This window comes from Alnus glutinosa, chromosome 4 (assembly GCF_958979055.1).
Source record: "Alnus glutinosa chromosome 4, dhAlnGlut1.1, whole genome shotgun sequence".
Classification (NCBI taxonomy): Eukaryota; Viridiplantae; Streptophyta; class Magnoliopsida; order Fagales; family Betulaceae; genus Alnus; species Alnus glutinosa.
This window is the reverse complement of record NC_084889.1, coordinates 28,706,482-28,719,492: the sequence shown is the minus strand read 5'-3', so window position 1 is coordinate 28,719,492 and position 13,011 is coordinate 28,706,482. Positions and strand designations below refer to the sequence as shown.

The 13,011-nt window shown below is 34.1% G+C and overlaps 1 protein-coding gene across 1 annotated transcript; it reads left to right on the top strand.

Annotated features, from left to right (window-relative positions):
* Positions 1–1,140: 1,140 nt before the first annotated feature.
* On the top strand, positions 1,141–12,815 carry LOC133866276 (uncharacterized). The gene is made up of 4 exons (XM_062302805.1): positions 1,141–1,147; positions 1,254–1,311; positions 1,729–1,817; positions 11,975–12,815. The coding sequence occupies exons 1-4, from the start codon at positions 1,141–1,143 to the stop codon at positions 12,805–12,807; spliced, it is 987 nt and encodes a 328-aa protein (XP_062158789.1). The 3' UTR covers positions 12,808–12,815.
* Positions 12,816–13,011: the final 196 nt, after the last annotated feature.

Genomic DNA, 13,011 nt, shown 5'->3' with positions numbered 1-13,011 from the left:
CACCTAACGCATATTTAACTGAAAAATAAGCCTAATCAATGAGATAGATGAATTAAATACAAATAAATAAAAGTCTACATATAAACATATAAAAAATAACCCTAAAAATTAAGATAAATTATTTTAGGATTGACGTGGCAGAGGAGACGTCATATTGACTGTATGAATTTTAAAAGAGTAATGATTCACTACCACCTTTTAACACAACTTTTCACCACTTTGCTTATGTGACAAGGTGGTCCCCTACTACTTTTTAGGTTTTAAAAATAAAAGGAAAATGTTAAATTTACAACACCAATACAACAACCACACAACAACCCCTCACATGAGGGTGGACCCCACACACTGGGGCCCACTCTCATGTGAGGGATTGTTGTGTGGTTGTTGTGATGGTGTTGTGTATGAATCAAATCCCTAAATAAAATAAGGTGGGGGACCACCTTGCCACATAAGCAAGGTGGTGAAAAGTTGTGTTAAAAGGTGGTAGTGAATCATTACTCATTTTAAAAAGCATAACGTACATTTGGATTTTCTTTCTTTACAAAGAAAATAAATAGTTACTACAAAAAAAAGAAAAGAAAAAAAAGAAAAGAAAAAAAAGAAATATTTCATACAAAATAAGCGTCATTAATTACTTTACAATGAAATAATTTTCAAATGGACAGAAACAAAACCCCATTTTGATTTGATGAATTTTCTTTCCTTAAATAAAATAGAGTGATTTATTGTGTGTGTGAATTGTATTTAATTAGATTATGGCTGTCTTTAGGTTCTAAATTAATTGGACCTTCCATTTTTCATTTTCCCTTTACTTAAAAATTAAAATCTGACACACTATAAAATATTGAGTAGGGAGTTGAAATATCATTAGCAAACAAATTAAATTTTCAAGTACTCATCGGTCACAAACTCTCTCCAACATCAATAATCAGAAGACGATGGAGAAGACTTCTTTTCGAAATGGCTTTTTTGATCTGTCTTATTTGTTGCAACTTGTGAGTCATTCTCTCTAATAATCCTATCTATTTCTTTTATTTTATTTTTATTTATTGTTTTATATGAGTTTTTATCTCTCTTACCCATGGTTTTTTTTTTTTTTTTTTTTGGGGGGGGGGGGGGAATGATCATATATAGTGACTAATGACAGGTATGTCATTCTCAATGGTACCAAGAGCTAATTAAGGCAAATGTAATTCATTGCCGTGAAGATATTACATGTTTTGAGCTTTTGAAAAATTGTCCATTTTTTATAGAGTTTGTGGTCCACAAGATTTCTGCATCTGCTATAGAAAAGAAGAAGCTACTCCAAAGGTTAATGAAAATACTCTCAAATAAACTTAGGATAGTACTCATAAATAAAACCCAAAAAAATAAGATAGAAAATAATTATATATCAATGTTATGGAAGTGATAGGTCACCTCCTCTCAACTAGTGATTTTGGAGGAGTTATCTTTGCATCTCCTCCTATCTTCCTAATAAATTAAAAGTGAATGGCTACTAAGGTAATGGTCATGTACTTGTAGTTTTTCGATCTGCTCCCTAATTAATAAAGAAGTTAACTTCCTTGTATGTATATTATCGTAATGGTGTAATTAACAACGTTCTTTTTCAATTTAGACAATCTTAATTTACATGTACATTAATTATCATCGGATTGTAATTTGTGCACGTGGTCCATCCCAAACAGATTAATCTTTTATTTATGCAATGTAGGGGTGTACATTCAGACCAGTTATAACCGGCCGGGAAAACCTGCTTCGGGCACTAATCGGCTCTGAGAAACCGGGTTGGTACCCGGAGTCGAAGCCGGAGCCGGGTATTGGTTTTCAAAAACCCCGGTTATAACCGGTAACCGGCTCTGGGTCTATTAATTTATTAAAAAAAAAAATTACCCCCTACCCTTTTACCCTAATGCTACACGGCCTAACACGGGGGACCTTTCCATCTTTTTCACACTTTCGCCCTAAATCCTAATTTCTATTTCTCTCATTCTTGCCGCCGACTGCCTTCACTCTTCACTAACTCTTTGCCCTAAATATTCCTTCACTCTTCTCCTTTGCCACTCGTCAGCCGTCGCCTACCACGTAACCAACCTTCTTCTCCTTCTTCTTAGTGTTAAAGTGTCCCACATCGCTAAGAGTTTATTCACCTAGGCACTTTATAAGCCATGGTGTCCCCTAATCTCTCAAGACATTTTTTGAGAATGAGTGAGGCCCATGAACTTTTTCATGGTATCAGAGTCACAAGTTTCTTAAGATGATTGTCATTTCCTTTTCGTTGTTGTCCACGTGTTTGGCCATTAGTTGCCACATGTGAGAATGCGTGTCAAAGTGTCCAACATTGCTAAGAGTTCCTTTACCTGGACACTTTATAAGCCATGGTGTCCCATACTCTCTCAGGACGTTTTTTGAGAGTAAGACCCATGGAATTTTTCACTTAGTTCTTCACTTTTTCTTCTGAACTTCTTAGTTCTTCTTCTATATGATTTTGATTTTGATCCGGTGATCTTTGATCTTTCGATTCTTTTATCACCCTTACTGAGTACTAACTTCGTCTTTCTCTGTTTATCTACAAATTTGGTGGTTTTTGAAGCAGAAGGAGCAAATCACGATTAGGTATGTTGCTCTTCTTTAATTTTTGTTATGAACTAATTTAACTCTTGATACTGTTGTAGCTTTCCTTTGGGATGCTAGGGTTTTTTTTTTTTTTTTTTTTGGGGGGGGGGGGGGTGGGGGGGGTGGTTTTGAGAAGTGGGTTTTGGTGAAACTGAGGGAAGGATCAATGGGTTGTGTTTGATTCTTTGATTTCTGCGGCTTGTATGAAGCCTCAGCTTGATTCCGTTTTTTCTAGTGCGTTTTTGGTACCAAAAAAGTTTTTTTTTTTTTTTTAAAAAAAGAAAAATACTACTCAGTCTGGATAACTGGCGTACCCGGTTCCTGAGTCGGTTATTGAAATTCAATAACCAGGAACCCCGAAACCGATTCCCGGTTATTACCCAATAACCAAAAACCGGCTCCGAGTGCGACGTTAAATTTCTGGACAGTGTTTAACTTTGTTTCTAATGGCTAGTGGCCAAAAGAACATCTTAGAACAAAATTTTGGTCGGTAAAGAAACTATTACAAACTGTGCATCTCTTAATGGATTGGCAATGGAAACAACTGAAATGTTTACAAAAAAAAATAAAATGTGCAAATTTGGCTGTGATATCCCAAGTCATAATTACCCGGCCAATAAAAGTATTAATTAAGTAGATTTTTTGTTCCATTATTTGGAATCAGTTTATTAAATATAGGCTAAAATATGAATTTCTAATTTTGATCTTTACCTCATTAAGTTGTTAGATTTGATGTAAGGCTGAGTAAACATAAATTTTGGGATTGAAACCATTGTGGTTTTAATTATGAGAGATTTATTAGAGAGGGAGGTCATGCTAGACTCAACCGAACAACTAAATTTGGGATTATCCGACCACCTATTGAACAATTGAATTTTATATAGACTCTCTCATATTAATAACTATATATATTGCTGACAATTTAAACAACTAATTATTATACATGAATTTTAAAATAAGCAAAGTAGGTTTTTATTTTTTATTTTTTATTTTTTTGTGGAATGGTTGGGTTTTCAATTTTTTTCTTTTTTCTTTTTTCTTCTTCTAAGCAATGGAATGATTGAACTTGATCATCTATTCAGGCAAGGAATGGTTAGTGCAGATCCTTTCATAATCGATATGTCCAATAATTTTGCTCTCTTTGTTAGGCTTTGCAGCAGATCGATAGGACGGAATTGGCCCGATCATAGAAAAAATTAGGCGGTCGTTTAAGGCCTTCAATTTAATAAGACCTTCACTTAATGAATAGTAATAAAAAATATTTTAAGGCGTAGTTATAGTTAATATTATTTAATTAAGGCACTTAATTATAATAATAAGTAATTAAAAAGACAATAACATCGTTTAATTCTCCGACATCCAATTCTTAAAATAAGTCTTATAAAATTGATAATATATGTTAAATAAGAGAGTCAAATAATATTATAAATAAAACTAATTTTTCAACTTTAAACATTCTATTATTGGAAATAGCGGAGATAATGAAAATAATAATAATATTCAATTACGTTGTGGGAAGATTTTTTTTGGGCCTTGTGATGAGCATTAAACAGTCAAAATTTCAATCAAAATTTAAAGGGGCAACAATAAATTTTGATCTTGAATGCCAATTGGATCGTTCCTAATTTTGTATCCCAAAAAGTGAGAAAAATAGTTTTTAAATAAAAATATAATATTAATATTAAAATAAATATTAATTAATTAATATTTAAAAAATAAAGAAAATGCCTCACTTTTACTTGTTGCCTTAGACCTTAAAATGTATCGAATCGACCTTGGGCCCAACTGGGTGTTAGTGGGCTATGCCTCTCATACACCGTCCGAAAAAAAATAATGTTAAAAACGATTATTTAATTTTGTCCCCTGAAATATATATATATATATATATATATATATATATATATATATATATATATATATCCTCCCTAAAGTTAAATTCCTAGTTCCCTTTGGCAGCTCTTTCTTGATCCATTCATTTTTTTATTTAACAAAAGCTTTGTTTGTTTCGGCGTAAAATGATTTTTGTTAGAAAATATTGTTTACTTAAAACATTTTTCAATATTTGGTGTGTATGAAAAATCACAAGTATTTTTTTTTTTTTTTTTTTAATATTTTCATTTAGTCATATTAGCCTATAATAAAAATAAATTTTTATTGACAACATAAAAATATTAATATAAAATAATAATAAAAATTAACCTAATAATTTGACTTCTGGCGGTGGTCTGGTGATGGTCTGACGGCGGCTCGGTGGTGGTTCGACGGTGGCCTGGGATGGCTCATAGGTGGTTCGGTAATGACACGGTACTGGCTAAGTGATGGTCCAACGATTGTCCGATAGTGGTCGGGGTGGCTTGGCGATGGTCAAACGGTGATCCGGTGGTGGTCCCACGGTTTGAGAAAGAGAAACTCAAACTCAAAAATGATTTACGAAATTTAAAAATGAAAATAATTTTTTGAAACTAAAGAAGTTTTTTTGGTTTAGTCAACTCTGATTTCCGGTCGAACCAAAAATAAAAATTAAAAATAGGAAAATAAATTTAAGAAAATATTTTATACCGGAACAAATAGAATTAAAGTTATTATATAATATGTATCAAGCTTAATAATGAAAGCAATCCCTTTATAATAATAATAATAATAATAATAATAATAATGAAAGCCAATGCTAACGCCACCAGGTCCTCCCTTTAGACCTTTTCTTATTATGATTTATGAGTCACTTAAGCAGAAGGTTTACCAAATCTAGACTAACAAAAATTTTAAATTAAGCATGAGAAGGTGATCGATATATATATATAAGAGAGAGAGACAGAAAGATTGTGCGTGTTGATAAGAAATAAGAATTGGACCACTCGTGACTTTTATCAAAGCATGCATGCACCCATGTGTTTGTGTTATCTATAATTTCCAAAATAGGAAAAAAGCAAACGCGGTTTTTATAAAGTCTGAATGTACTTGGAATACCATAAATATATATATAGAGGTTGATATGCATGTGAGAGAAATAAATGTATAGCAGAAGGAAGAGCTTTCTGCATGTCGTCTCTTTCTCTCAAAATAATAATAATAATAATAATAATGAAAAAGGAAATTCTTCGCTCTCATTACGTACCCACGGGTCCCGCATCCAAACCTTTTCAAAAATTTATATATAAAATTGTACGTGCATCTCTTAATTAATTAACAGATTGGTGATGGGAACATCTTATATATATAAGAGACTGAGTATTTTTAGCAAATTAATTCCTAATTCAAAAAAAAAATGCTCTATATTTTCTTCAAGAGGGACGCTGATGGAGCACAATCAATAATTAGTATGCATGTGATTGTTGCTTGTATGCAGCGTTTAACTAATTAATGCTTTTCCCATGCCTTCATTAATTAATAAGAACAATTATAAGGGCTAGCTTTTTGACTAAGTAATGATTTTTCCATGCCTTGTCAAACTTAATTGTGACACCCAATGAAATTTTTAAGCAACAGATCAATTAATTACACAATAATGGTTGAATTTGACAAAGCATAATTAATTAACATTTGATGCAGTGTTGTGTAAACTCGTCTGGATGGATTCAAAAACGGAGTTTATCATGGTGGTGATCGATTAAACTTAATTAGCCTACCACGCCTTAATAATCTCCTCGATCAGAAACAAAACCATTTCCAACGTTAACTTGGTATATCCGGCCAGCAGATCTAATCTGATCTATCTGCTGCTTCTTCTAGCTCTTTCTGTCCAAAAATCTTGAGAGAAAAAGAATTTATATCCCCTAAAAATCTCAGCTAGCCAAAGCATGCATGGAACAGAACGAAGCTGCCATAGTCCCGGCCCGGCCCCAAAGGAAAAGGTCCAAGCTCCACCGCCAGCCACTGAGGTTTTGTACGAACTAATGGATCGGATCAGATAATTACAACTCAAGCTCTCTCAATGAGGATGAGATCGAAGTAGTGATATCAAGTAAATTTATGCAAAAGAAGAAAAAAGATAGACCATGAAAATATACCTCCTCCTCCTCGATCGGCCTGGTTACAAATGAAGGCATGCAGTAGAATATAAAATAACCCATGTAGAGATGGAAGGGAAAGGGTGGAACCACCGGAAATCAGAGGAATGTGCGGTTATGGGAAGAATTTTATTCCCCTTTCGTTCATCCCAAATAGCCCATTCCTACAACTCCCGGTAGCTCTAATCTCCCTTTCCCTCTTCTCGATCACTTTCATCATCACCTCCTTCATTAGCCACCACAACCCTAATTATCTTTGGTGGAAGCCAACAGATCTCGGCTTTTTTTTATAGACTCGTCCGCCAACCACCTCATGCATGCCACCTACCCATAATTTACAAGAAAAATGCTTTTTCTTCCGTGGCATGAAGAATTTTGATCCTCTCAATTTCAAATGGAGAGGATTCTCTCCGTTTATTGTAAAAGTGAGGGTGTGGTTGTCTTTTCATATTTTATGAAAATGTAAAAAACCAACTATACCATTTGATTCGGGGTTTCGGATCTATTCAAAATGACCTGATGGTGAGGTAAGGTTAACTTTGGAAGATCTTTTTACAAGTGGATGCGGTGGGAGATTGTGACGTCATACTAGGTTCAATCTTAGAGAATTCTTGGCTAAGAGCACTAGGATTAGGATCCCTCAAATTTCTTTTGACACTTGAGATTTTCAAATTGTTAAATCCTAGTCGTGCTTAAGCATTTATTTCATGTAAACAGCTAGCACATTATTAATTGTTAGATGTAAAGCATTAATTTCATGTAAACAGCTGGCACATTGTGAATTGTTAGATGTAAAGCATATATGTCTAGAATTTAATAATTTGAGAATCTCAAATGTCAAAAGAAATTTGAGGAGATTCTGATCCAAGAGCACTAGTAGCATCCTATAGGTGGTTCCCTTATCTAAATATAGGAAATATGTCAAAAAAATCACCTGCATTAGATTCCCTACAGGTTCCCTAAGCATTAGGAATGCTACATTACTTTCCAATGTATAGGGACCAAAAGAGCTTCTCTATGATTATTATAATCATAAACTCGATTCTCTCTCCTCTCACCTCTCTTCGATCTCTCTCCTTATAATAAAGTAAAAGTAAATATATATATATATATATATAGTTTAGGGAAAAATTAAGAGAAGTTATTGTGAAGTGTTTTTAGATAGAGAAACAAAAAGTAGTTTTATTCCCCTACAAAAAAGAACCAATTCTTGACAATTTTCTTTCTATACAGTTTTAAAAACATATAGAATTAAATTTGTCCTGACATTCTTTTAATAGGTGAGACCCCACGCGTTAAATATTTAATTGAAATGGGAGGTAAATGATGGAGTCAATGTTCAAACTTAGGACCTCTGGCTCCGATACCATGTGAAAAGTCCATGGGCTCATTGACACTATCAAAAGACACCTTGAGAGAGGAGTGGACACTATGGCTTATAAAGTACCCAGGTGAAGAAAATCTTAGCAATGTGGGATACTTTAACACGCCACCTCACGTGTGGCAACTAATGACCAAATACATGGACAACAACAAGAAGGAAAGACTCATCATCACAAGAAACCTATGGCTCTGATACCATGTGAAAAGTTCATTGGCCCATTAACACTCTTAAAAAACACATTGAGAGAGGAGGGGGCACCATACCTTATAAAGTGCCAAGGTAAAGGAAATCTTATCGATGTGGGACACTTTAACACATGTGAAAAGTCCATGGATCCATTGACACTCTCAAAAAATGCCTTGAGAGAGGATGTGACACCATGGCTTATAAAGTGCCTAAGTGAAGGAAATCTTAGCGATGTGGAACACTTTAACACGCTCCCCTCACGTGTGGCAACTAATGGTTAAACGCGTAGACAACAACGAGAGGGAAATGCACATCATCGCAAGAAACATGTGACTCTGATACCATGTTAAATCACTAATTGTTCCGAAAGCTTAAGCTGATAGGAAGAGGTAAATTTAATCACTTAATCAATACTTTAACATAAGCAAAAAAACTGTCTTTTCGTTTAGTAAAAAAAAAGCGTATCTTCAAAAGTGAAGAAAAAACATTTTGGAATTTTTTTTTATTGCCTCGATAACATGTCATATCTTTAATATGTAGCATTTTTTACATCATTCAATGTAAAAATAAAAAATAAATAAATAAATAAATAAAAAAGAAGAAAAAAAAGGCTTGAATTCTTATAATTTGAAAATCTCAAATTTTTTTGAAATTAAAGAGGATCCTAATCCGTCATTAACAGCTTGGACTAAGACCACCCCTTTAACCCTTTTCCCCTAGCCTTTTAAATTAGAAAAAAAAAAAAAACCAAAAGGACACGCAATTCCAGCTGGTGAAGAGGTACTTGCATTTCTCGTGAACTATTACTTTGAGCATTTCCAATGAGTTAGCTATTTGCAATTTTAGGTTAAAAGTAGCTAAACAAAATGTGAAAAACACACTCCATTAGATTATCTAAACAAAAGCTATAATACATTTTCCTTAGATTCGTCACATATCTATCTTTTATTTTATTGTTTATCTCATGGAAAATGACAGAGTGCTCAAGCTCCTCGTTAGCTCCAACCTTTGCAACCTCAAATGGCTCAAACGTGAAAACCCTCTCATATTCTACTACAATTATCAACAAATATATATATACTTTCATAAATATTCTTGATATTGGTATAAGGATATTATATTTATACTTATCATTGGCAAATACATTGTTAAAAATATGACTGTTAGAAGAATGGTCATTTGAGAAAAAATGACCATTTAAAAAATTGTGTTAGAAAATGACAAATTTAACAAATGACTGTTGAAAAATATGTTTGTTAGAAAAATAGTCTTTTGAAAAAAAAAAAAATGACGGTTGAAAAATTTGCGTTAGAAAACTGACCGTTTTAACAAATCGACTGTTGAAAAATATTTCTGTAAGAAAAATTGTTGTTTGAGAAAAAATGACTGTCGACAAATTTGCGTTAAAAAAATTACCGTTTTAACAAAACAATCGTTGACAAATATGACCATTTAAAGAAAAAAAAAACATGATAATTAAAAAAAATAATAAAAAAGAATAAAGAAAGCATATCTAGATAACATAGAGTTAAAAATAGATAATCGGATGTATGGTGCATTTTAAAACCCATTAGCTAAACTAGATAAATTAGGTTTTAATTAGCTATTTTAGATTGAAAAATACATAACCATTGGAAGTGGTGTTATATCTTGGTTTTGCAGAGTATGTTTTTTTCCTGCACAACAAATACGATGGTTTACATGCATTAATGAGCATGTATTAAAAATCACGTTGTTTCATTACTTTTAGTGCATTAAACCACATTGTTTCATTTCATAAAAACCACGTTGTTGAGAATAAATTCCACTCAACCCAGTCCAAGGAGGAGACAGCAGAACTCCCGGGAGATAGACACTTAACAGCTATTCTTGAGAAATCAGCTATCATTAATCCTAGTAAATCTGGATTAAGACTCTATTCCAAATTGAATTGAAGTAAGAGTCATAATTCGATTAGCAGTCCTATCCCGGTAGAATCAGGATAGGACTCTTAGTTTAAGTATAGTTTAATCAGTAGTCCTATTCTTGGTAGAATTGAGATAGGACTCAAGGTCCAATCAGATCAGAAGTCAAATAAGAGATCAGATCAAAAGTTTAAGAAATTATCAAAGTTTAATTAGAACTCTGACAGCAGTTCTAGATCAACAAGGAGCAAGAATCCTAATCCAGATTTGACTCAACTTCTTTGTTTGTAAATATGCCCATACCGCAAGTATAAACTCAGATTGAATTTTTTAGAGATTAAGCAGATTCTTTTTAGCAGAAACTAACTTAGGCATCAGAGAGGACCTCCGAAAGAATCCTTTAAGTTTGCCTATTTTACAGAAATGTTGAGAAGCGTAAAAAACAACAAACAATGTGTTAATTCATATCATATCAAAAACTATACCAACACACGTTAAACATCTAATCAAGCTCTAATGAGAGAGAATAATGATGTGTTTGGCAACCGAGTGGAATAAATATTCCACTCGGATTTTTCCTAAAACCCTCCCACCCGCCCGAATACCCGAATTTGACCCGAATTTTGTTTGAATTTTAAGCTGATAATTTGAGTACTGGCTGGGCCCCACGCGCAGAACAAACTGTCTCCCAAAAAGCGTGTGGGTCCCACATATAAATAATAAAATAATACAAATTTAAATAAAATAAAAATAAAAAAAAACTTAATTAAAAACACAAGGGGTGGCTGCCAACCGGGTGGCCGCGCGGTCACCCCCGGCCAGCGGGGGTGGCCGCGCGGCCTCCCCCGGCCACTGGTTGGCAGCCACCCCTGCATCATTTTTTTTTTATTTTTAATTTTATTTTTTTAAAAAAAAAAATTATTTATTTATTTTTTAATTAAATAATCAATATATAATAAATTATTATTATTTAAATTATTATTTTACACAACTTTTTAAACTTCCAATCATTTTTTACCATTAAAATATAATATTTTTCAATCTCAAAATTCAACATCCAAACACAATTTTTTACCTCGATATTTGTAAATAGAATTAGAATTCAATTCTAATTCTCAAAATTCAATACTCAAACGCACCATTAAATAACTCCAACGAGTCATACCTAACAAAGTGAGCACAATAAGTATACCTTTCCATTTGCATGCTTCTTTCGTACATTGAAGCTTTTGAATTGTCAACAAGTAAAATGGAAAGTTATGTCAGTGTGAAATATAATTGACTTGGGCAATGCTGCGGTTGATATTTTGTCTGATAGAAGAAACTCAAGAAAGCAATCTCAGACGTTGAGAGGGAATCGTCCATTGGATGCCATACCTGTGTCCGGCCTCCCAGTCCCATATAGGCTGTTTCTATATTATTCTCTATTTCGCGAAACGAAAACTTCAACAAGTAGTCAATGTGTCACACTCTCCACCTAACGATCAACTCATCTCTCCCCCTCGACCGTACGATCAAAATCCTCCTGACTAGTTAGTTACTCTACGGTCCACATTGCACCAAGCACCTCATGAAAATTGAAAACCACCACATCGATAACGTGTCCAAATCAAGTAATTCTATATGTAATATAAATATTTTTTAAAATTATTATATAATTAAATTTATCATTTAATCAATTACATATTTAATGATAATTTTAAAAATTACTTAATTATTTAATAAACATTTATTTAACATGTAAAATTTTTGGTCCACACCCAAACCATCATCCCTGCACCATGAGATTGCATGTGAATGTCAGCCCCCTCAATTACCCGGACTTCAAGACGGAATTCAAACCAGTTTAATTGTGAAAACCCCCTACACGAAATTAGAAAAAAGGCAAGGCGTCCGTGATGGCCTAAAGGATTCGCTCCTTCCCACGCGCCTACTTTACCATCATCACCCCACGCTCTCTTTCTTTCTCTCTCTACCTTGTCCCCTTTTATATAAAGCTCCTCTTCGCTTCACTTCACCGCACCTCATCACCATTTCCTCACATTTTATCTCAACGATTTATTTTCTCTCTCTGTTTCGGTATCTTTTTATAACTTCTACTACATCGTCTAGCTTAGTGGAGGCCCGAAAGGGTAAGAAGCGGGTCCGACTCGACTCGGACGAGTTTTCCGAGTCGGACTCCCCCGAGGTGAAGCGTCTCAGGGAAGACCTTCTGGGGTTCCTGGACGACACGGAGCCCGATCCGACGATTCAGGAAATCGACTCGGTCGTGAAGAGCTTTGAGAAAGAAATATCTCAGGCTTGTACTTCTTCTTCGGCGCCGGTGGTCGACCTGATGTCGGACTCCGGAGAGTCTCAACCGGAGCTCGGTCTACCGCCTTCTGGGAATTCTTTAGGCGAGGAGGTGAAGAACCCAGAGACCGACTTGGGCCTGGTATCGTCCTATTCGTCCGGAATCGGCGAGATTTGTTTAAGGTTATCTTATGGTTATTCAAAGACATTTTGCGGGGGAATGTGCGGTTTTGGGAATTTGGAAGGGTCTCGGTCGTGGAATTCCATACTTCCTTCGACACAGACTAGGTGCTGGATATATGGGATTTGGTCCGAGCCCTTCTATGTTTATTTACATGTTTTTATTTGTTTGCCGTTTCATCGGAGCAACTCCAAGTGTGATTTGATTTTTATTCAACATGTCTGTTGTGACTTTTAAGTTCTGAATTTTTTTCATCAGCATTTTAATGGTATTACAAGATCCCTTAAAAAAAAAAAAAAAAAAAAAAAAAAAAGAAAAAAAAAACTTGTGATTAGATAAAAATGATCAAACGAATGCCCTGAGATTCAGGATTTTTAGCCAACTAATGTCAAATTCAAAAAAATTGCTCTTTAATTTCTTCGAAAGAAACGCTGAGCACAA